Genomic DNA, 21,503 nt, shown 5'->3' with positions numbered 1-21,503 from the left:
TTGATGACCAAGACATGGGTTTTTCCTTAAATGAGATAAAGAATATAAAGTACACATTCAGAGCCCTTGCAAACAGAATAGGCTCAAGAAGATTTGTTGGAAAAATATCAAACAGAGTATATTGCTAAAATTTTATTCCAGAAGGATGAATGAATTAAGCCAAACTGATCTTTAGTTGTAAGTACAGAATGAAGAATATTGTTTATGCCTCGTGAAAGAGAAAAACTTTACCATGTTTTACGTGCTAACTGGTTTTTCTGCATTTGGACTGGTCAGTCCTATTAGAGATCTGTCTTTCATTTTTCTGTATATGCCAACAATTCAGCCATTTGGTAAGTGCCTATCAACACAGAGTAACAGATGAAAGAAAATCTAATGGTTTTGCCTGATCAGCAGTCACTTTCTTTTTTTCAACCATCACCTTCAGTTTCTACAAGGAAGAAACTTATTCGTTAAGCTCTAGCTGCAGGGGTCTCTCAGTTTTTATAATGTGCCCGTCTCCCTCCCATCAGCATACACCGTTCTTTGACATGAACATGCCAGCCCGTTCTTTGTTTTAAGCCTGGCTCCTTCTTACCCTTCAGGTCTCAGCTCATATGTTACCTTTCTCAGAGAAGCCTTCCCTGAACACATGAAACATCCCCACCTGTCCCATTTTCATCCCTCCGTCTCATTTGTTCCCATCAGAGACTATTCAAAATCTCTATCTTCATTCTCTGCTAACTTGTTTGTTTCTCATTAACCAGCCCCCTTGAAAGACAGGACACAAACTACTTGTCACTCCCAGGATCTATTTTTCCTCCTTCCTTTTCATAACAAAACACCTTGAGTGATGGCTTTGTCCACGACCACCCACCTAAGAGGATACACACTTCCAGCCTCTTTTGCAGTTAGACCTGGTGATTTTATGAACAAGACTGCTTGCCTTGGCTTCTTTCCATCTGCCTACTGGTCATGAGATGGAAATGAAGACTCACCAATGCCCATCCAATTCTCTAGTTCCCTGTCTTAGAAGATCTGCTTCAAATTCTCATAGTGATTAATTATAGGGGGAAAAGACAAATACCTATGCTGCCCAGTAAAGTTTCTATAAATTAGAGTATGGTATGAAGGGAAAAATAAGTAACCGTAAGTTTTTTGTGTGTGTGCAGTATCTATGGGAAAGGAGAAGGGGAGGGATAAATTAGGAGTTTGGGATTGACATATCCACACTACTATATATAAAACAGATAACCAACAAGGACCTACTGTATAGAACAGGGAACTATACTCAATATTTTATAATAACCTATAAGAGAAAAAAATCTGAAAAAAATAGACATACATGTATGTATACATGATTGCATGAATCACTTTGCCGTCCATCTGAAAGTAACACAACATTGTAAATCAGCCATACGTCAATAAAAATTTAAAAAAAGAAAAGAAAAATAAGTAGTCAATGAAGGAATTCACTAACTCATTGGGTCCACATAATGAGCTGTGAGGTAGACAGACAGAATTCTTTGATTTTGATAGTTGAGAAAATAGAGACCCAAAAGGCTAAGAGACAGCTGCAGGTCAGCCAGCGGGTAAGCAGAGTGCAGGACTGGTTTCTATTTCAAATCCATACTATAGGGCTTTGGTTCTCCTCCCACTGACTCTGTGGAAGGTTTTAACAATCACATTGATTATTGGTGTGGCTGGAGCTTAATTACAGACTTTACAAACAGGATGGACAGGTCTTTGGGTTCTGCAATTCGCTTTTCTCCCTGCACACCATAATTCATTTTGTATTGATGCAGAAAGGGCAAGTGGACAGCACATGTTGTCTTCTCTCTCCTACTGTTAACCTCCTCGAGCATTTCAGCAGCTTTAGAACTAGGTCCACGGTGATGGGGGCGTGGGGGAGGAAGCAAGGAGGATTTAGAAATCATCAAGTTGGCTGTGCTCATAGTTAGTGGGAAGCTGCTGGGCAGTGCAGCCTGGTGCTCTGTGATGACCTGGGGGTGGGGAGGGGGGACAAGGAGGGAGCCTCAAGAGGGAGGGGATGTAAGTATGCTTACAGCTGACTCATGTTGTTGTATGACAGAAACCAACATGACACTGTGAAGCAATTATCCTCCAACTAAAAAAAAAAAAAAAAAAAAAGACACACACACACAAAAGATGGCCGTGCTTAGAAAAATAAGCAAGTCACTGAGTTTAAATAAAATGAACATTGTACTTTCCTGACAAGGCAAGAGGAAGACTTTTCAGCTGGTTACTTAATTTGTCTGGCTCTAGGCAACTGGGAAATCCAATAATTAAAAAAAAAAAAAGTTTAGTTAACTGATGTTTAAAGGACTGTTCCCCACCCTGAAATGTCCTCGGGTAATGAAGCGTATCGTAAGACTCTCTTAGCGTGTTATAATGCAGCAAGATATTAATCTTGAAAAGCATTGTATTTTACTATGGTCTACTATAACACCTTGACTAGTATGTCATTTTTATTCCTCCCACCTCTGACATGCTCTGGCTTTCCCCAGTGAAATAACTTGCTGGAGGGGTACAAATCAGCCATAACAGATACTGACACTTTACTCAGTCACTGACCCATTGTCTATTTTGTGAAGACTTGAAATACTGAGTGAACAATAAAAAGCCAGAAGGGTTTTTTTTTTAAAATAAAGTTTCATCATTTTTAAGTATGAATGTCCTACAATTTTAAGCTGAGTTCTGGTATGTTTCACATTCCCAAAGAATTTGCAATGACACATTTCATGTCGAAAGGGCAGATTTAAAAGAAAAACTGCTTATGATCTGAATTTTTAATACCTCAAATCTTTGTGGATTATAACTCTGAATTTAAAACTTTTCTCTTTAATCTGCATCATACCTTAGGGCATTGTGGTGAATGAACTGAGAGGCAGAATGCTTACCAGTCTCTGAAAATAGAAAATGTGAGCGTGTACTCTCAGGTGGAACACTAAGGCTCTAGGTCTGTAGCAATGTTATCCTTCCTTAATCAAATAGGAATCCAAGAATATTTCTCATACCCATCTTTATTGCCTCCCTCCCTGACCATCAATGAGTAATTACCAGGTACGGAGTAACGATTGCAAATCAGGCATAATGCTAAATATAATCTCATTTAACTCTTACAACCACCCTATGTAGTTGGTGGCATCACCATTGTGCAGATCAAGAAACTGAGTTTAAAAATAGGTTAAGCAACTTGCCCAAGGTCACACAGCAAACAGACATCAGAGACAGGCTTTAGATTTCTTCCCAAACCCTTGGCCTGTATCATTATACTACACAGATGCTTTTGCTGGGTATTCTGGGAGGTAAAATAAATACAGTCCCCAACATTCAGAGGCTATAACTGATAGACATGTGGAAAGGACAGAAGAGTTCAGCCTGTGGGACTCGGACCAACCATTTTTCAAAATAGCCTTTTGACATATTATTGGCAAAGCTTCCTCCTTCTGGGCTGTTTTGAAGCCATGTAATTATAATGCAGCAGGCATGTGGTTCAAGAGGCTGAGAATCTACCCAGCCTCCCACTCTGGCCTTTGTTTCACTCTGATTTGCCAATCTGACCTTCTTTTCTGCCTGGCCATTGGTCACTTGCTGGAGCAACAGCCCATGAAAACAGCTGAAGCATGTCCTCCTTTTATATATCAGCGTTCACGTCCTTTTAAATTATGCACTCCCTTATTTGTGCCAACTGAGCCAGGACAGGGACTTGAAAAACTCCACCCGCCAACAAAACCCTTAAGTTGTCTGGACAGGGAAAAATAAAGATCCGGAAGCAGAATCCCTCGTCAGGCTTAACAGAAGCAAGGAGGAGGTGAACTATGGTAAAGACTGGATACCTCCAAAAATAACCAAGAATGAGAAAGCAAGACACTTATGACACCAGATGATTGGTTTATGGTCCCTTTTACACTGAGTGGCATATCTTAAAAATGAAATAGGAAAACTCTAGAAGGAAGTGGCTTCTGATCCTTGTCTAGACTCTGAAATGAACAAGCAAACCTGATTATGATCAGTGTCAAACAATATTTACCAATTTCTATGAAACTGTGAATGTGAAGAAAGGCCTGTGAGTCATGGGCAACTGAGAGGAAATTAACAGCAATATTTACTGTGCAGATTCTGATTCACCATTATTTTGGAAGAAAGCCTGGTTGTTTTTAGTAGATCCATTTAGAGTCTGTGAGAATCTCAGTTTTCTCAAGGCACATTAGCTAAGAAATTATTTGTGAGTCAATTTAAGTTATATTTTATATGCAAATTCAAAACAAACAATTTTTAAGAAATGTTATTAACATAAAATTCAGGGAAGAAATAAATTACCAAAAAAAGAAAGTCAACCGAGATGAGGTCTGCCATAAGAAAACATGATAGGCAGTCATTTGATCCTACACAATAGATAAACTAGGGGCTAGTTTCAATAAGAAACTCATTATGCTCCAAAACAATCCTCCTAGCGGTGGAAACAACTCACATGTCCATCATGAGAGAACTGGTTAAATAAAGCATGTGTTTCGACACCATAGAGAACTAGGCAGCTTTAAAAAGAGTGAAGAGACCGGTTTTGTGAGTGGCTTGGAGAAATATGACATAGTATGAAACAGCATACTGGTGTTTTAGTACCTAAGACTCCACACTACCAATGCAGGGGACCCGGGTTCGATCCCCAGTCAGGGAACTAGACCCATATGCTGGAATTAAGAGTTCACATGCCACAAGTGAAGATTCCATGTGCTGCAACTAAGCCCCAGCACAGTCAAAATACATAAATGAATAAATATTTTTTTTTAAAAAAAGAAAAGAAATAGTATACATAGCAAGGTTTCTTTCTCGCTGTAAAAGCTTGGTATACACACTGACAAAGTCTGTATGAACCAGTATCGGTCTCTTGACAATGCTTATACAGGCGAAGGATGAGGATGAAGGACTTCCTACCCCAACTGACATGCTTCTATAGTGGGTGCTTTTTTGGTTTGTTTGTTTCTTTTAAAATGATTATTTAAAATGTTTGCTAAAAAATTAAAATATATAACTGCACAATAAAATGATTTTGAAAAATATTTTAAAAGTGATATGCCTATCATTTATTAGAAATTTAGCATTATTTATCGTCATTAGAAATTCAATCTTAGAAACAAACTTTCAAATACAATCCTTGTTGGGGAGTTCCCCAGGGGCCTAGCGGATAGGGTTCTGGGCTTTCACTGCCGTGACTAGGGTTCAATCCCTGGTCAGGGAACTGAGATCCCACAGGCCCTGTGGCACCACCTAAACAAACAAAAACGCAAACCCTAAACATAACACAATCACTAATTACTTATATTCCTCCTGGAAATTAAGTATCCCTTATTTCAATTGATCTGGGTCACTGGGCCAAAATGACAGAGATCAAGTTCTAACTGTGTAATTACACACAGGTTTGCTTACTGTCACTCACCAGGCGGATCTCTGCTGAATGTCGTCTTATTTTTATTGAGAATCCCCAATAGGAAGCCACAGTGCCCAGCCAGTCTGATCCAGGAGAGCTGAATGGGCATTCAAAGGGGACTGCGGTTTGCTCTGGGAGACACCCTTTCATGTTTTCTGTGCCAATTTCACAACCATAAAATGAGGAGAAAAGGGTAGCTTATTTATTGCCTAAATTCAAAGGAAGATTGTAAGCACCAATTGAAGCTGAATGGACACTTAGAAGATGAAGAGCGTGTGGTATTATGAACAGGGCCTGACTTTATGAAAAGCATGGCTGTTTTCCTAGTACACATTAAAGCCAGAGACGGACGGAAGTGATAAGAGCTATCTAAGGCTGTGACATCGGGGTGCGATGGCGCAGACCGCTGGACCACGGTCTGTTGTTATAGGCCATTGTTTCAGAGCTGTGATTCCCAGACAGGGCGGCGGAGGACAGGGAGGGTGGCAAAACCCACCAGCATGAGTAAGTTATGTCCCTCTAATACTGAGCAGGCCAGAACAGCTAGATGGACTATCTACACAAACCCATCAATTCTTACATGGGCAATAAGAAGTATTGTACACTTATGCTTGGTCAAGAGGAACACTCTCACAATCAAATTGCCAAGAATGTTAACTTATTAGCTCTGGAAAATCCAAACCAGACAGTGTACCTTTATTAAACAACACATAATTCCTTTATCAAAAGCAGACATGTTAAATGTGGAAAACTGTGAAACAAAGATAAACAATGATAACAGCAATAGTAGAAAGATTACTTGTAACTATACCCCTGAGAGATAGCCAGCACTCAAATTTTTGGCTTACATCTTTATAGTTCATCCATTTGTTTATCCATTCATTGTAAAGATGTATGTGTATGCATAAGTGTGTGGATGTGTGTATGTATTTTTATATATAGATAAAATTTATTAAACAAATGGCATCATCACGTATACTAACTTAAAATAGAAATTAGATGTGTATACTTATAAACTATGTTGTGATCAACATCCTTGTAGTTAAATCTTTGTGCATAATTTTACTAATAAATGATCAGACATGGAATTACTGTATAAATGGTGCATGAATGAGTTATAAAAAATATTTCACATTTAACTTGACTCTTCTGTACACCTAGGACTTCACTAATCAAAAATTCTTTACGCAAGATTGCTTGTTGCCTCTTAAAGTGACGTTTCTAGCTCTAGAACAGCTTAGTGTTCCCGTAAGTATCTGAAATGATTCACACTTACTTTCCGAGGTTTCACCTTATCTTGCAAATCATACTGGCCAATTCCTTTATAGCTGATTCCAAGCCACCAAGGAAGTCCTTGTTTATCCTGGAAGATGGAAAAACATGAGAACCAAGACCTAACTGTTAAGTCTTCTAGAGATGAAGTAATATCTACCAATTTCTTGCTTTAACAAGTATCAGCAAGTCAAAATAATTTTGTCTTGGTAAACAAAACACTATTTAAAATCTTGACTTGTTATTAGAACACTTCCTTAGAATTCCCTCAAATAAGATCTATAAATCAAAACACACCAATACGATTAACACCATCAAAAAGGAAGAAACATTACTGTTAGGATTAAACAATTGGAAAGAAGATATAAAATATAAGTAATTCAAACAGGAATTAATCCAGAATACAAAGACAGTTAGTCATTTAAAAAAAAAAGAAGAAGAAAAAGAAAAAAGCTCTTTGTTCTCTTGATCAGTTACTAGCTATAAAGGTCAGGGAAGTTTCCAAAAAATTACCAAGATGAGAAAGTGGTTCCAAATCCTAATGTTCATAAACTTAACAAGGAACAGGGGAATACTAAAGCACTCTTCAGATGAGTTATACGATTCAAAGACAAGATGCTTGAATAATGACTTTGAGGTACATATAGGGAGAGGAGGAATTTTTTTTATTCATAAATTTATCTTTTAGGTCTTGCCAAAGAAATGGTATGCTGACAAAGGGAAAGAAAAAACTTAGGCTTAAACATATACCCATATGCAAACAAATTAAGAATCAGTAGAAATTAAAATGGAATTGGTATGTATTTTTAGTAAAAGGTGTCCTCATCATACAGGTATTTATGATCCAACTCCCCACCATTTGGAATTGCAAACACTGTCAGAACTTGGAAAGTCACTCAAGACTGATCAAGTATAAAATTATACCTCTTTCAAACAAGACTCTTTTATTAACAACATGCTTCGTTCTCTATCATCTCAAAGTGTTTCTTAGTCAATTTCTGCATGTGTATGAAATCTAAAAATACTACCCAAATATAAAACATACCAACTGAAAATGGGTACTACAAATCTTGTAGAAACTTGAGGATTTTATGAAGCTGCTTAAATGTTATGGGGTGATTCTCCAATGATTCTCATACAAAAGTGCTATGAAATGTACATCCAGTAGTATTGAAAAGGCACACAATTGGAAAAGACATAAATCAGCAAAAGTAGGTAAATGCATAGGTGTGTCAGAAGAGAATAATCTGAATATTTCAGGACTAACAGAGGCTTTGGAACACATTTGAACATAGCTAGTATTTTACAAAAATAATGTGCTTTATAATTTGCTATGACAATGACAAGATATCAGGCTTTTTTTTAAAGAAATTCAATTCTATTCTAAATGCTGAAATTTCTAGAGATAATTTACATAAATATGCATAATGATTTATGTGATTTTGGAAAGTTAGTGCTGTTTACTAATATTCATACTATAACACAGTCATGATGAAAGCTTTGTCATATAAAAGTATTTACCTTTACTGCATAATAATGGACTCCATAGGTTGGCAGAGCTTCTACTATTTTCATATACCTATGAAAAATGAATGTATGTTATAACCTTTTATTAAATTAGTTAGAGGGCCCTTTTGGGAAAAGTGATCTAAAGAAACACCATTTGTATCTACTTTACTCATTAAAACCACATCTTTAACTAAAGGCAGAAATAGAATAAACCACTCTAGGGAGTAATACATTTTACCTTACTCAAATGTTAGAAGGTTGTTAACAAAAATTTAATTTCAAAAAGCTAGAGGAAATATTATTTCCTGCATGTTAAAATTTCTATGGCTCAGAAACATATTATACTTTATTATAAACACAAATTGCAAGTATATTTTTAAACTAGCACTTAATGATGCAAGACATTAGAATCAACTTTTGAGTCTTGCTCATAATAAGTAAACATAATGGTAATCTATATATTGATGGTGGTACACTTTCAGAAATTAAGTCAAACCTCTTAGAAATATATGCTTTAAAAGAGTGAGTTTTATTATATGTAAACCTGATTTTTAAATATATGTACTCCCTCAAAAAAGTTACAGTGATTATACACCTCTTGTTATTTTTAGTTCAACAAGTATTTATTCTTTTAAGACTTTATGTTGTTGTTGTTTAGTTGCTCAGTTGTGTCTGACTCTTTCGTGACCCCATGGACTGTAGCCTGCCAGGCTTCTCAGTCCATGGGATTTCCCAGGCAAGAAACATGGAATAGGTTGCCATCTCCTTCTCCAGGGGATTTTCCTGACCCAGGGATCAAACCCGCATCTCCTGCATTAGCAGGCAGATTCTTTACCACTGGGCCACGAGGGCAGCCCTTAAGAGTTTACGGAGTGGACTAAATTGTGTAAGCTTTCCTTTCTGCCCACAAAAAACTGAGACTCTGGTATGATACAAGTGGGTTGTTTAATAACATTTTGAAGATCAGTGGCTCTGGACCTTGTAATCAATAAACGTGATCATTTTTCAAAGTAAAAGGTCTACATGTAAGTGAATATAAACAGTTAAATAGATGTGCCAAGGCCAGGTAGCAAGTACACTGCACAGCCAGGATTCTCACACAAAGTGAGTTGGAATCCACAGTCTAGAGCCTTAACTACTGAGTCTCTTACTTGGAGCCATAACGATAATGATCAAAGGAAGTAAGAAGATACTGCATTTAATCAAGAACAGCTCATAATATGCTCACTAACCTAACCTAAAATTATTCATGGAAATTGCCGTTCCTTTTTCTTTTCCAGTTCAGAAGATGGGCACAAATCAGGGATTCAGCTTTGGAACTGCTAACTTCTGATTTCTGCCTTGAAGATCACAGCAGGTATACTGTGATAAAAAGACGATGAGTGCAAGAGCAGGGATGTGGGAGGAATCTATACCTGGCAGGGGAATAGTGATCACCAAGTCCTTATTTCACTTCTCACATGATTTGCGCTATATTTGGCAGATTTACAAAAATACACCAAAAAAACACCTTCTATCATGATAAAAGTTATTCCACAATTAATATAGTAAAAATGCTATATTAGTTTTTACAACTTAAAAATTGCAAATTTAGTTTTTATAATTTAAAAACTTTAATGTAGCTTGTGAACTGTTCTTAATAAATAACGGATACTCTGTACATCTAAAATGTAGAAATCTATCATTACGGTCTGCTGTTTGTACCACAAAGAAACAGATTATCCAACCCAACATTGTGTATTCCACCCAAAATAGAGTCGCCAACCAGGCGACCAAACATGGCCTCCAGACAGGTACTGTCTGCCCCACATTGTACTAAAATTTCTTAACATTACTTTGTAATTTTTAAAATTAGGATTTAATGTAAAGTAGTTAGCCTCCAATTAAAATAAATAAAAAAGAAAAAAATTAGGATTTAAAAATTGTAATTTCCTTTTTTTCTTGAAAAACATTAGAAGATTTGGCAACATTATGCCTGAATGCTGAGGCTGAGTAGCCTTGTCTCCAGCCAGGTCAAAAGCTCTCTAATTCACCACAGTCACCACAATCTCATTTTTGTTACCTGCCTGACATTGGCAGGCATCTGAATTGATGACACCAAAGTACAGAATAGCCCATGAAGTTTTGTAATTCATGGTAAGATACTTCTAGCCAGGTACTATATGCACACAAACTATACAACAGAAATCATTTCGGATGACTTTCTCAAACAGAAGACATTACAACTATATCTTCAGAAAGATACTTACTGAACGACAGCTTGACCCCGAGTCAGACCTTTGATTTTCAAATAATGTTCAATTACTCTGTCCTCACTGTAAAACAAGGAAATGAAAAGTACAGCAATATATGACTGTATGAAGTATAGATTCTATTTCAAGATTTTCAGGTAGCCACTGAAAATACTTGAGAAAGAAGGCCTAGATGAACTTGTTCAGGAGACAGAAGCTGGTTGACTTTTGTTTTTGTAGGACACAGACTCTTGAACCTCAGACATTTGACTACCTTGTCTTGACTGCTTACAATTTTATATAACTTACTTATGTGTAAATTTTTAAAACTTTAAGTTATTAGAAAAAATATCAATGTTTTGATATTATTGATATCTTATTGATAGACATAATATCAATAATATAAAATAATATAAATTCATCAAGTGAAAAACTAATATTTTCTCCCATAACTGATGGAATATAATAAATACAAAATAACATTATCAAATGCTAGAGAGACTTGCTGGGGAAATTAAAAGCTTTTAAAGAGATTAGCAGGTGAAAGGTATTATAGACATTTTCCTTAAACTGCTAAGATTTAGAAAGAATTAAAGATGCTTCTGAGTGAGTGTTCAATCTAAAATACTTTACTCTCATGACTCTTGCACATAATACCTTAGGAGAAAGCCCTTCATTATTGTCTTAGGATAAAACTTTTTGACTAGAAAGGGGAAAAATGGGTGAACTCTGATCAACTTTGACACCATTCAGTTATTTACCATCCTTTCAGACTGGTAGCTTGTTAGTCACATCTGAAGTATAACTGAGAAGAATAAATGTTTTTATCTCTATATAACCAATAATCAACAGTAATAGGTCTTTGCTTTTTACTCTTAAGAAACTATCACTTAACAATGATTCATTTAAAAGCTTCCAGATTCAGGATGCAATGTAGCCTCAGCACTCACTCTCATTATTGACTTGGGAAATATTCCAACTTTCATATTATAGCTCATTCATGGTGAATATTTATTTTGTAACCAGTTTTTTAGTGGAAAGGAAAACCATCTCCAGGATTCACAGCCTTAAACCGAGCAAAATATATTTAAAGGGAACGTAAGTAGTTTAAGGGGAGAAAACATACTTCTTTAGGAAAAATGTTGCATGGGAGATGGGTACTATGGGTTCATTAAAACACAGACAAAGAAAACAACTCAAAATAGACAATGACTTCTGGCTGTAGATGAAACCTCTGATCATTCAGGTTGTTTCTGTTCATTACAAACACCTCTGTTCAAGGAAATCTGTCTTTTATACCACTTGCATTGTACTCCTCCAGATGAGGGCTGTGTTACACAGTGACTGCACATATACTAAGCATGATTCACTTAACAGCACTCTCTATAAATCTTTTATGCACTTGAATGGAAAGGCAAATGGCTACTCTCCACATATGACACAAGTCTTGGGATGACAGTCTCCAGAGAGCTTTAACAAGACCTTGTCACTAGAAGGATCAAGGTCTACTTCTTATTAGTCTGACACATATTATAGGCAATTCGACATTTCCCTCACTTATATTTCTTGCAGTCTCCTGAGGAGCATGTAGTTCTCAATGGAGGCTATGGCAATGGGGTCATGGGCCATCCTGACTCAGCTTACCAGTAAGCAAGGGAGGGATGCTCCTGCAGAGTTTTGGTTGGAAAAGCTGGAAGTGTCTTTAAATCTTTCCTGGCATTTTCATCACTAAAAAGAAAAGTAATACAGTATGTCAATTGCTGTTACTTAAATGATTATCCAAGCTGGTCATCAGGTGAAATCTGAAAAGTAACAATTATAGCACATTTGCTGTTGTCCGACTCCTTTGTGACATGTGACCCCATGGACTGTAGCCCACCAGGCTCTTCTGCCCGCGGATTTCCCAGGCAAGAATATTGGAGTGGGATGTCATTTACTTCTCTAGGGTATCTTCCTGACCCAGGGACCGAACCCACGTCTCCTGCATTGACGGGTGGGTTCTTTACCACTGATTTACCTCCTGGGAAGCCCAACGATAGTACACTGGATTGTGTCAGATGTTACTGTCAGCAGACGGAAGGCGACAGACTTTAACTAAAGACAGTGCCCAAATGGACAACCAAGCCATCTGATGAGATTTCTAAGGCTTTTACAAAGACCAAAGAAAATTAAAATAATGTTAAATTGCCATAATCTCAGTTTCCTTACAAACTCACAGCTGTCTTCATTGTGTATTTCCTATATGTATCTATTTTATTACAAAAGTATTACTATAATTGTGCATATTTCATATTGTTTTTATATAGCATGTTTCAAATGTCATTATATACTTTCTCCATGTTCCTATAGCACCCTCATAATTATCTTTAGTGTCTACATAATATTCACAACATAGGGACACTAGTTATTCTAAAAGCATTCACACAGTATTACCACTTTTTCGTAATATATATTATTGCAATAAAAAGATGTGTGTAGACCTTTCTATTACTTCCCTACCACTTTCTGGAATAAAATGAACAAAGTTGGCCATCTGTGGACATCAGAAGATGACTTGAAAAATGTGCTTCTAATGAAACCTAAGTGAAAGTGGTTGAGTTGTGTCTGACTCTTTGCGACCTCATGAACTACACAGTTCATGGAATTCTCCAGGTCAGAATACTAGAGCGGGTAGCCTTTCCCTTCCCAGGGGATCTCCCCAACCCAGTGATCGAACCCAGGTCTCTTGCATTGCAGTCGGATTCTTTACCAGCTGAGCCACAAGCCCAATGAAACCCAAGATGTCCCTCAAATTGTATCAAGTTAACTAAAATGTACCTTGTGAAACACCAGCTCATTTTAAAATGGCAAAATTTGGGGCACATAGGCAATATTTTATAAAAAACCATCAATGGAATACAATCTTTAAAAACTGTGAATCATTATGTTATACACATGAAATGTATAATATTTCAAATCAACAATATCTTGATCAAAAACAATGACTTTTGAGAACAAAACTTAAAAAAGAAAGAAAGAAAAAGAAACAGGCAAAATCGTGGCTGTCCAAAGAGAAGGGTGTGGTCTTGAAGGAACTTAACGCAAGGGAGAACAGGGAGCATGACTCAGTCATAGTTCGTGATGTGCTGTATGATACAAAATACTCTTAAATGGCTCCAGGTATTTAAGAAAGCAGTTTCCGCTGAAACAGACATGACTCTCAAAAGAATCCAGTGGAGCTTAAGTAAGTGCATTAAAGAGCAAAATCCTGACCACCCTGGCATTTCTCAAACACAATACTGGTAACTCTTCCTCTTCCTTTCCACCTCTTCATAACTTTACCACTAGCTATGGCCTCCTAGCTGGTGCTAGTGGTAAAGAACCCACCTGTCAATGCAGGAGATATAAGAGACACGGGTTTGATCCCTGGGTTGGGAAGATCCCCAGGAGAAGGGCATGGCAACCCACTCCGGTATACATAGGGTCACAAAGAGTTGGCCACGACTGAAGTGACTTAGCATACACGCACCCTTTGTTGAGGTTACCAAGAGCTAGGTGCCGTGGAAAGCACTTGGAGGGCACTGTTCACCTCGTGAAAGTCCCATCACAACTCTTCCCATGTGCTAAGTACTATTATTTAGCCAGACTACTTTACGGCTGGCGGGGGGTGGGGAGTGGGGGGCTGGGGTGGAGGGACGGGCCCTCCAAGGTGGCTCAGTGGTAAAGAATCTGCCTGACAATGCAGGAGACATGGGTTTGATCCCTGGATCGGGAGGATTCCCGGGAGAAGGAAATGGCAACCCACCCCAGTATTCTTGCTTGGGAAATCGCATGGACAGAGGCGCCTGGTGGGCTACAGTCCATGGGGGTGGGAAGAGGGGTCGTACACAACCTAGTGACTAAACACCAACTTCACAGGTAAGAGTGTGAGGTTCAGCGAGGCTGAGCCTCTTGTTCATGTCTCACAGCTATTAGGAGGAGGAGCCAGAAGGCGTCAAAGGCCAAGACCCACCAATAGAATAATTACAGTATTCTATCACCTGATTCCCTGACCGATTCCCAGAGCAGTGTCCTAGAAAGCCCAGACAGTATTCTCATCTCTGGCAAGGCAGAGCTCCCCCTTCGCCCTCACCCCTACTTACAGATGAAACCTCTGAACCGATAGTTCCAAACGCCATCACTCGAGCATTTTTACATTTGCTTCCCTGAGGTTTGCCCCAGTGTGAATTGTGATGTTGGAAGAGATGAACTTGCAAGTGGAGGACGAAACATTGAAGTCAAGATCAATCTCCTCCCAAAGCATTCATCCAGTCCTCCTAGATCTAATGTCACAGGTCAAACTGCGGAACCAAACATGGCGTGCTGGCTGGTTTTGTTTGGCCCGGCTTGCACTGTGCTGGATTAGAAACTGCTCTGTCCTGTCACCTGATGAGGTGTGGTGTGAGTGGTTCTCCTTCAGTGTTTATAGAAGGTTTGTTTACTGGTTTTGTCAAAGTTTCTCCACCAGGCCACAGGGCAATCAAGTGAACCCACTGAGCAACCTCTACATAAATTTACCATCTTTCAGTGAGAACAGACAGAGTATCACCTAGCTGGAAGACAGAATGATCTGCACCTGTCAATGCTACAAAACCAGGCTTGTGGCCCTCCCTAAAGGTGAAAGATCCGGCTTTACAAATCACTCCAGGAAATGAAAAGTCACTTGGCTCCCGTTCTTACATAAGGATAAATCTCTCCATTCATTTGAAATCTGAGCAGTATGATCACATTGACAATCTGGGGAAACCGGTTTGGGCTTCCTGAAAACGAAAATATACCACAGTCCAATTTAATCAAAGGAAAGGTCATCTGTCAACTCCCACAATGATATTTATTTTTCTTAATCATTTCTTATATCCTCTGTCCTTCAAATCCCATTTCCTTTTCAAAGAGGCTGGCTTATGAATTTTTTTGTCAAGGGCAAATACATGTATATGTTCTGAAGTGACAGGCTAAAGATAATACCTTTTGTTATTAATCATCACCACCATCCACAAGTGTGTTATCTTCTGGATTCATGTGAACTGCATGATGAGTTTCAAGAATTCAACCTTGCATTTACTTATTTATTTGGATTAGAGTTAATTTTGTGGTGATCAAGACCTCACTAGAGTAGAAGGGAAGCTGCTATTTACCCCAAATTCACTCATTCATTTAGCAAATATGTATCATGTGTATACTCCATCCGAGCATGTAGACACAAGTGTCATAGGATGGAGTTGCATTAAAAAAAAAATTTGTGTTAATTCTTAAAATTAATTTTTACTAGAGTAGTTGTTTTAAAATGTTGTTAGTTTCTTGTTGTATGGTAAAGTGGATCAGTCATACATATATATATATACACACACACACTCTAATTTTATATTTCCTTCCAATTTCGGTCACCACAGAATATTGGATAGAATTCCCTGTGCTGTACAGTAGGTTCTCATTAGTCATTTATTTTATACATTGTAGTACATTTGTGTCAGTTCCAATCTCCCCATCCAGCCCACCCTCCCATCTGCCACCTTGGTTATTGTTTGTTCTCTATTTCATGATATTGCTTTTAAGTTATGCAAATGTATTCAGCCAAAAGAGAGGAGAAAGGGGGAAGAAATAAGGGGGAAATTCTATCCATCATTCTATTCAAAAGCTCATTGTTGATAATAAGTGTGAAATGGAAGGTTTGAAGTTGCTTCCCTTTAAGATGATTTTAGTTCCTATGTCCATAAAGCACCAGCTTCTCAACATACTGAGACTTTTCTATTGTAGTATTTAAGCATTTAATACATGCTCACTAATCATAAGAAACCTGTGTATTTAAGCGCTTAACTTAAGAAACAGCTAAGTGTTTCAAATGGAGAAAAATACTACCTGATGAATTTTGGTCTGTGACAGGTCACCTTCCCAACACATTTTCAAAAGTAATTTTAACTATGCACGATCAGAACCTACCCCAGTTCTAAGATGTGATGTTATATATCTGGAAATGATGACTGAATAAATCAATAAATTACCAAAGGTTAATCATGAGCCTGCATCCTAAATAACAATGAATATTCATTCATTAAGACTTCTTTTGGGTACTAATCAATCACTGAGAAGCAACAAAAATGAGCATTAATAGGCTTAGGGATCATTTTAAGGAGAGTTTAGATTACTTTAAAAGGAATACACTTGAATAGGTGGAGCACAAAGGATCTGGGGGGCCATGAAACTATTCTGAATAATACTGCAATCATGGATATATGACATGCATTTGTCAAAAGCTATAGAATCAGTACAACACAGAGTCATAATGTGACTATGAACTTTCTGTTCAGTTCAGTCGCTCAGTCATGTCTGACTCTTTGCAAACCCATGGCCTCCCTGTCCATTACCAACTCCTGGAGTTTACTCAAACTCACATCCATTGAGCTGGTGATGCCATCCAACCATCTAATCCTCTGTTGTCCCCTTTTCCTCCCGTCTTCAATCTTTCCCAGCATCAGGGTCTTTTCAAATGAGTCAGTTCTTCACATCAGGTGGCCAAAGTATTGGAGTTTCAGCTTCAACATTAGACCTTTCAATGAACACTCGGGACTGATCTCCTTTGGGATGGACTGGTTGGATCTTCTTGCAGTCCAACAGACTCTCAAGAGTCTTCTCCAACACCACAGTTCAAAAGCATCAATTCTTCAGCACTCATCTTTCTTTATAGTCCGACTCTTGCATCCATACATGACTACTGGAAAAATCATAGCCTTGACTAGACGGACCTTTGTTGGCAAAGTAATGTCTCTGCTTTTTATGATATAACTTTCCTGCCAAGGAGTAAGTGTCTTTTAACTTCATGGCTGCAATCACCATCTGCAGTGATTTTGGAGCCCCCCAAAATAAAGTCAACCACTGTTTCCACTGTTTCCCCAACTATTTGCCATGAAGTGATGGGACCAGATGCCATGATCTCAGTTTTCTGAAAGTTGAGCTTTCAGCCAACTTTTTCACTCTCCTCTTTCACTTTCATCAAGAGGCTCTTTAGTTCTTCTTTGCTTTCTGCCATAGGGTGGTGTCATCTGCATATCTGAGATTATTGATATTTCTCCCAGCAATCTTGAACTAGTAATGTATCAATATTGATAATTTAAAACAAATGTACGACACTAATGCAAGATGTTACTGATGGGGAAACTGAAGAGAAGGGAGAGGGGAGGAGAGAAGATAAATATAAATATATATATATATATATATATATATATACATATATATATATTCTGGATTTTCTGTTCAACTCTTGTATAAACCAAAAACTACCCTTAAAAAATAAAGCCTACTAATTTTTAAAAAAAGATTAAAAAAGAAATCGACTTTCAATTAGTGGTTCTTAACTGGGGCAACTTTGCTCCTCAGGGGATATTTAGCAATGTCTTAAGATATTTGGTCACACCTGGGGAAGGAAGTGTTACTGGCAGCCACTGAGCAGACGCCAGGATGCTACTATACAGGCTACAATACATAGGACAGGCACCAGCAACAAAGAATTATCTTGCCCCAATTGTCAATAGCGTTGAGGTTGAAAAACTCTCACCTGGATTCTTATAAAACTACTGATAATCCAACCCTAAAACTTCTAATTGCGTCTTTTAGACTTGAAGAAATTTTCTCTTTTGTCATCCTTAGACTATCAAGATGTTAGAATATAAAAGCATCTCAGATGCAAGTGTCTACTAGGAGCCACGGGATAGAGGCACTAGAAATCCATCTGCGTAAGCCAGCTGAGAAGGGCAAGTCAAACTCAGCAGCAGACGGGGACAGTGGGGCCTGATGGGGAGTGTGAGGAAGAGAACGTTGCCCACCTGAAGTATTACTTGGAATACAGATTTGACTGTGTGAGACAGAGATCAACACTTTGGTTAATTTCTCTTGATATAAAAGTCAGAGCTGGAATAACATGAAGTATTCAGGGGTCCAATCTCTTCTCCTGTTGCTTCACCATTTCTGGGGTGCTGCTATCCTTCATGCGATCCAAGATAGCCCATCACCATACTCACATTTTAGCCATCAGGTAGGGGAAAAAGAATAAAGGAGGACATGCCCATTCTGTTACAGGCAGAACCTGAAAGCTGCCCACCTCCCCTATTCCCACTGGCCAGAATAATCGCAAGGCTCCTGCTAACTGCGAGGGACACTGGGATATGTAAGTCTTTATTTGGGCAGCCACATGCATAGTGAAAAATTCTACTAGTATGGAGAAAAGAAGACTGGATACTGAGGAAACAGACACCACTGCTGATGGGGACACACTGCTCAGATCCAGGTCTTTTGTGTCACATGGGAATACAGATCCAGTCCTGCTTAATAATGATTACACTTGTTTTGAAAAGGGGCAAAAATCTCAGATTTTTACCTAGAGCATCTGAATTTCAAAAGATTGCCTCAATCAGAAAAAAAAAAAAAAAGTCAAAATAAAAAGTAAAACATTGTGCATGTCCTATAAAACATACATACCAGCAGACCATGACCATTACTTTGCAATTTCTGATATAAACTATTAGAAGAGCATGTATACGTCTCAGTTCAACTTGGTTTCCAGTTTCAGATAATTTATTTACAGTGCAAAGTGTCAGTAGGGCATGATTAAATGAGAAACATATCTGGACCATTCCAAAAGATTACTCTCAGGAAAAAACAGAGCCTTATTTCTTTGTGTTTGAGAAGGTGCCTACCAATCCTCCAAATCTGTTCCTTTGTGCTATTGCAAAACATCCTTTCCCGTGAATACATAGTATCACTTTTCTGAAAGAATGTATTTAGTACAGGAAACCTCTTAACAAGTTACCACCAGCAAGGAGGTGACTGAGCTGAGGAGCTGGCTGTGACACTAGACGACCAAGAAGATACAAAGATGGCTGAGATGGACGCCCCAGCAGTGAAAGGGCTTGCATCTCTCAACAAGCAGTACACAAGTAGAAACCCAGAAGGCCAACAGGCAGAATCAAGTGTTCGCCTTTACAGGAACTCAGGGGAACCTTTAATGGATTACCACTTTGTACCAGACTGCACAGAGGTTACGTCAAGATGTTTGGCAATAAGAACTCCCATCCAAGATGTTTGGCAGTAGGAACTCCCATTCATCCATGGTGGAAAACTCTTGATATGATCATTTTGGAAATCTGCATACCCCACGACCCAAAGATCTTTTCCTAGGTACACCTCTAGAGAAACTTACACAAAAGAATAAAGTTTATAACAGCATTTTCTGCAGTAAGACAAAGAAAGCAACCCAAATATCCCATGACAGTAGAAATGATAAAATTATAGTATTCATAATAGAATGCCATATAGCAAAGAAAATACAGTTTAGCTTCACACAATATGGTGAATCTCACAAACATTAAGCGAAAAATCAAGACTCAAAGTAATATATACATCACCATCCCCTGTATATATGTTCGAAAGCAAGCAAAATGAATACAGAGGATCATACACAGGTGACACAATATAAAGCAAAACAAGAAAATAAGTTCCATAGAGTCAGAGTACAACCGGGGAAAGAGACAATGTTTACTGGGAAAGGGGGGGCACTGGTACACAACGGGCATGGGGTGGGGTCCTGGCAATATTCCTCACTGGGTGTGGTTACGTGTCTGTGCAACTTCTAATCTGTTTTTTAAACCATTCATACATGTTTTACGAATTCTTCCTGGTGATTATCTGTTCAGTCACTCAGTCGTGTCCTACTCTTCGTGATACCATGGACTGCAGCACGGCAGTCCTTCCTGTCCATCACCAACTTCCAGAGCTTACTCAAGCTCATGTCCATTGAGTCGGTGATGCCTTCCAACCATCTCTGTCATCCCCTTCTCCTCCCGCCTTCAATCTTTCCCAGCATTAGGGTCTTTGTCAGTTCTTTGCAACAGGTGGCCTAAGTACTGGAGTTATAGCTTCAGCATCAGAACTTCCAATGAATATTCAGGACTGATCTTCTTTAGGATGGACTGGTTGCATCTCCTTGCAGTCCAAGGGACTCTCAAGAGTCTTCTCCAACACCACAGTTCAAAAGCATCAATTCTTCAGCGCTGAACTTTCTTTATAGTTCAACTCTCACATCCATACAGGACTACTGGAAAAACCATAGCTTTGACTAGATAAGACTTTTGTTGGCAAAGTAATGCCTCTGTTTTTTAATATGCCGTCTCGGTTGGTCATAGCTTTTCTTCCAAGGAGCAAGTGTCTTTTAATTGTCACCATCTGCAGTGATTTTGGAGCTCCCAAAAATAAAGTCTGTCATTGTTTCCACTGTTTCCCCATCTATTTGTCGTGAAGTGATGGGACCAGATGCCATGATCTTAGTTTTCTGAATGTTTTAAGCCAACTTTTTCACTCTTCTCTTTCACCTTCATCAAGAGCCTCTATAGTTTTTCTTCACTTTCTGCCATAAGGGTGGTGCCATCCGGTGACATAATTCACATCCAGTGATCTGGGTGATATAATTCACATCAAAAACTAAGTCAAATATGACTAGTGGGTGAAAGGTAGGGTGCTCGTGAGCAAGTCCAGTGCCAGTTCGAGGGCAAGTGTTAGAAACACCAGGGCATTACTTTCAAGTTCATCCTGATCATTTTCAGAGTTTAGAACCAGGCAGGATTTCAAGTGTAAGTGGACTGACAGTAGCTGAATGCTTATTTGTTCACTCTCTGAAGAACCGCAGCTGGGGAATTTGCCTTGGAGCTGACCACATGGGTCCTGTGAGTGGGTGGGGGAAGAGCCGGGGAGGCCCAGGTCTGGCTAGAGCACAGAAGGCCCCTCGCCTCCCGGGGCTGACAGACAGGCAGGCAGGCAGGGGCGGGAGGCTGGGTTTATATGAATGAGGAGTGACCTCAGAATCCCCAGAGAGGGCCCCTAACCAGCTGGATGTAAGCAAGCCTGGACGGAGATGTCTCTGCCTCTCCCCAGGAGTAAACACACTCACTCTGTGTGGACGTTCTTGAGCCTCATGCAGTGGAAGCGTTATTTTAAAGACTTACTTGACTAGAACTGCCAGGAGGGACTGCTTTTTTCAAGTTCCAGCCAGAGACAATGCC

The 21,503-nt window shown here is 38.7% G+C and overlaps 1 protein-coding gene across 5 annotated transcripts in view; it reads right to left on the bottom strand.

Moving 5' to 3' along the window:
* The window catches only part of FRMD4B (FERM domain containing 4B), a 353,626-nt gene that overhangs the window by 35,754 nt on the left and 296,369 nt on the right, over positions 1-21,503 (bottom strand). For all 5 annotated transcript variants that reach the window (XM_070455691.1, XM_070455688.1, XM_070455689.1 and 2 more), the window contains 4 exons: positions 12,085-12,168; positions 10,459-10,524; positions 8,222-8,279; positions 6,705-6,791 (listed from right to left, as the gene is read on the bottom strand). In XM_070455691.1, coding sequence (XP_070311792.1) covers positions 6,705-6,791; positions 8,222-8,279; positions 10,459-10,524; positions 12,085-12,168 — 295 coding nt within the window. The remainder of the gene's footprint in view (positions 1-6,704; positions 6,792-8,221; positions 8,280-10,458; positions 10,525-12,084; positions 12,169-21,503) is intronic.

This window comes from Odocoileus virginianus, chromosome 26 (assembly GCF_023699985.2).
Source record: "Odocoileus virginianus isolate 20LAN1187 ecotype Illinois chromosome 26, Ovbor_1.2, whole genome shotgun sequence".
NCBI lineage: Eukaryota > Metazoa > Chordata > Mammalia > Artiodactyla > Cervidae > Odocoileus > Odocoileus virginianus.
The sequence above is the reverse complement of the archived record's forward strand: the minus strand, read 5'-3'. Positions and strand labels throughout refer to the sequence as shown.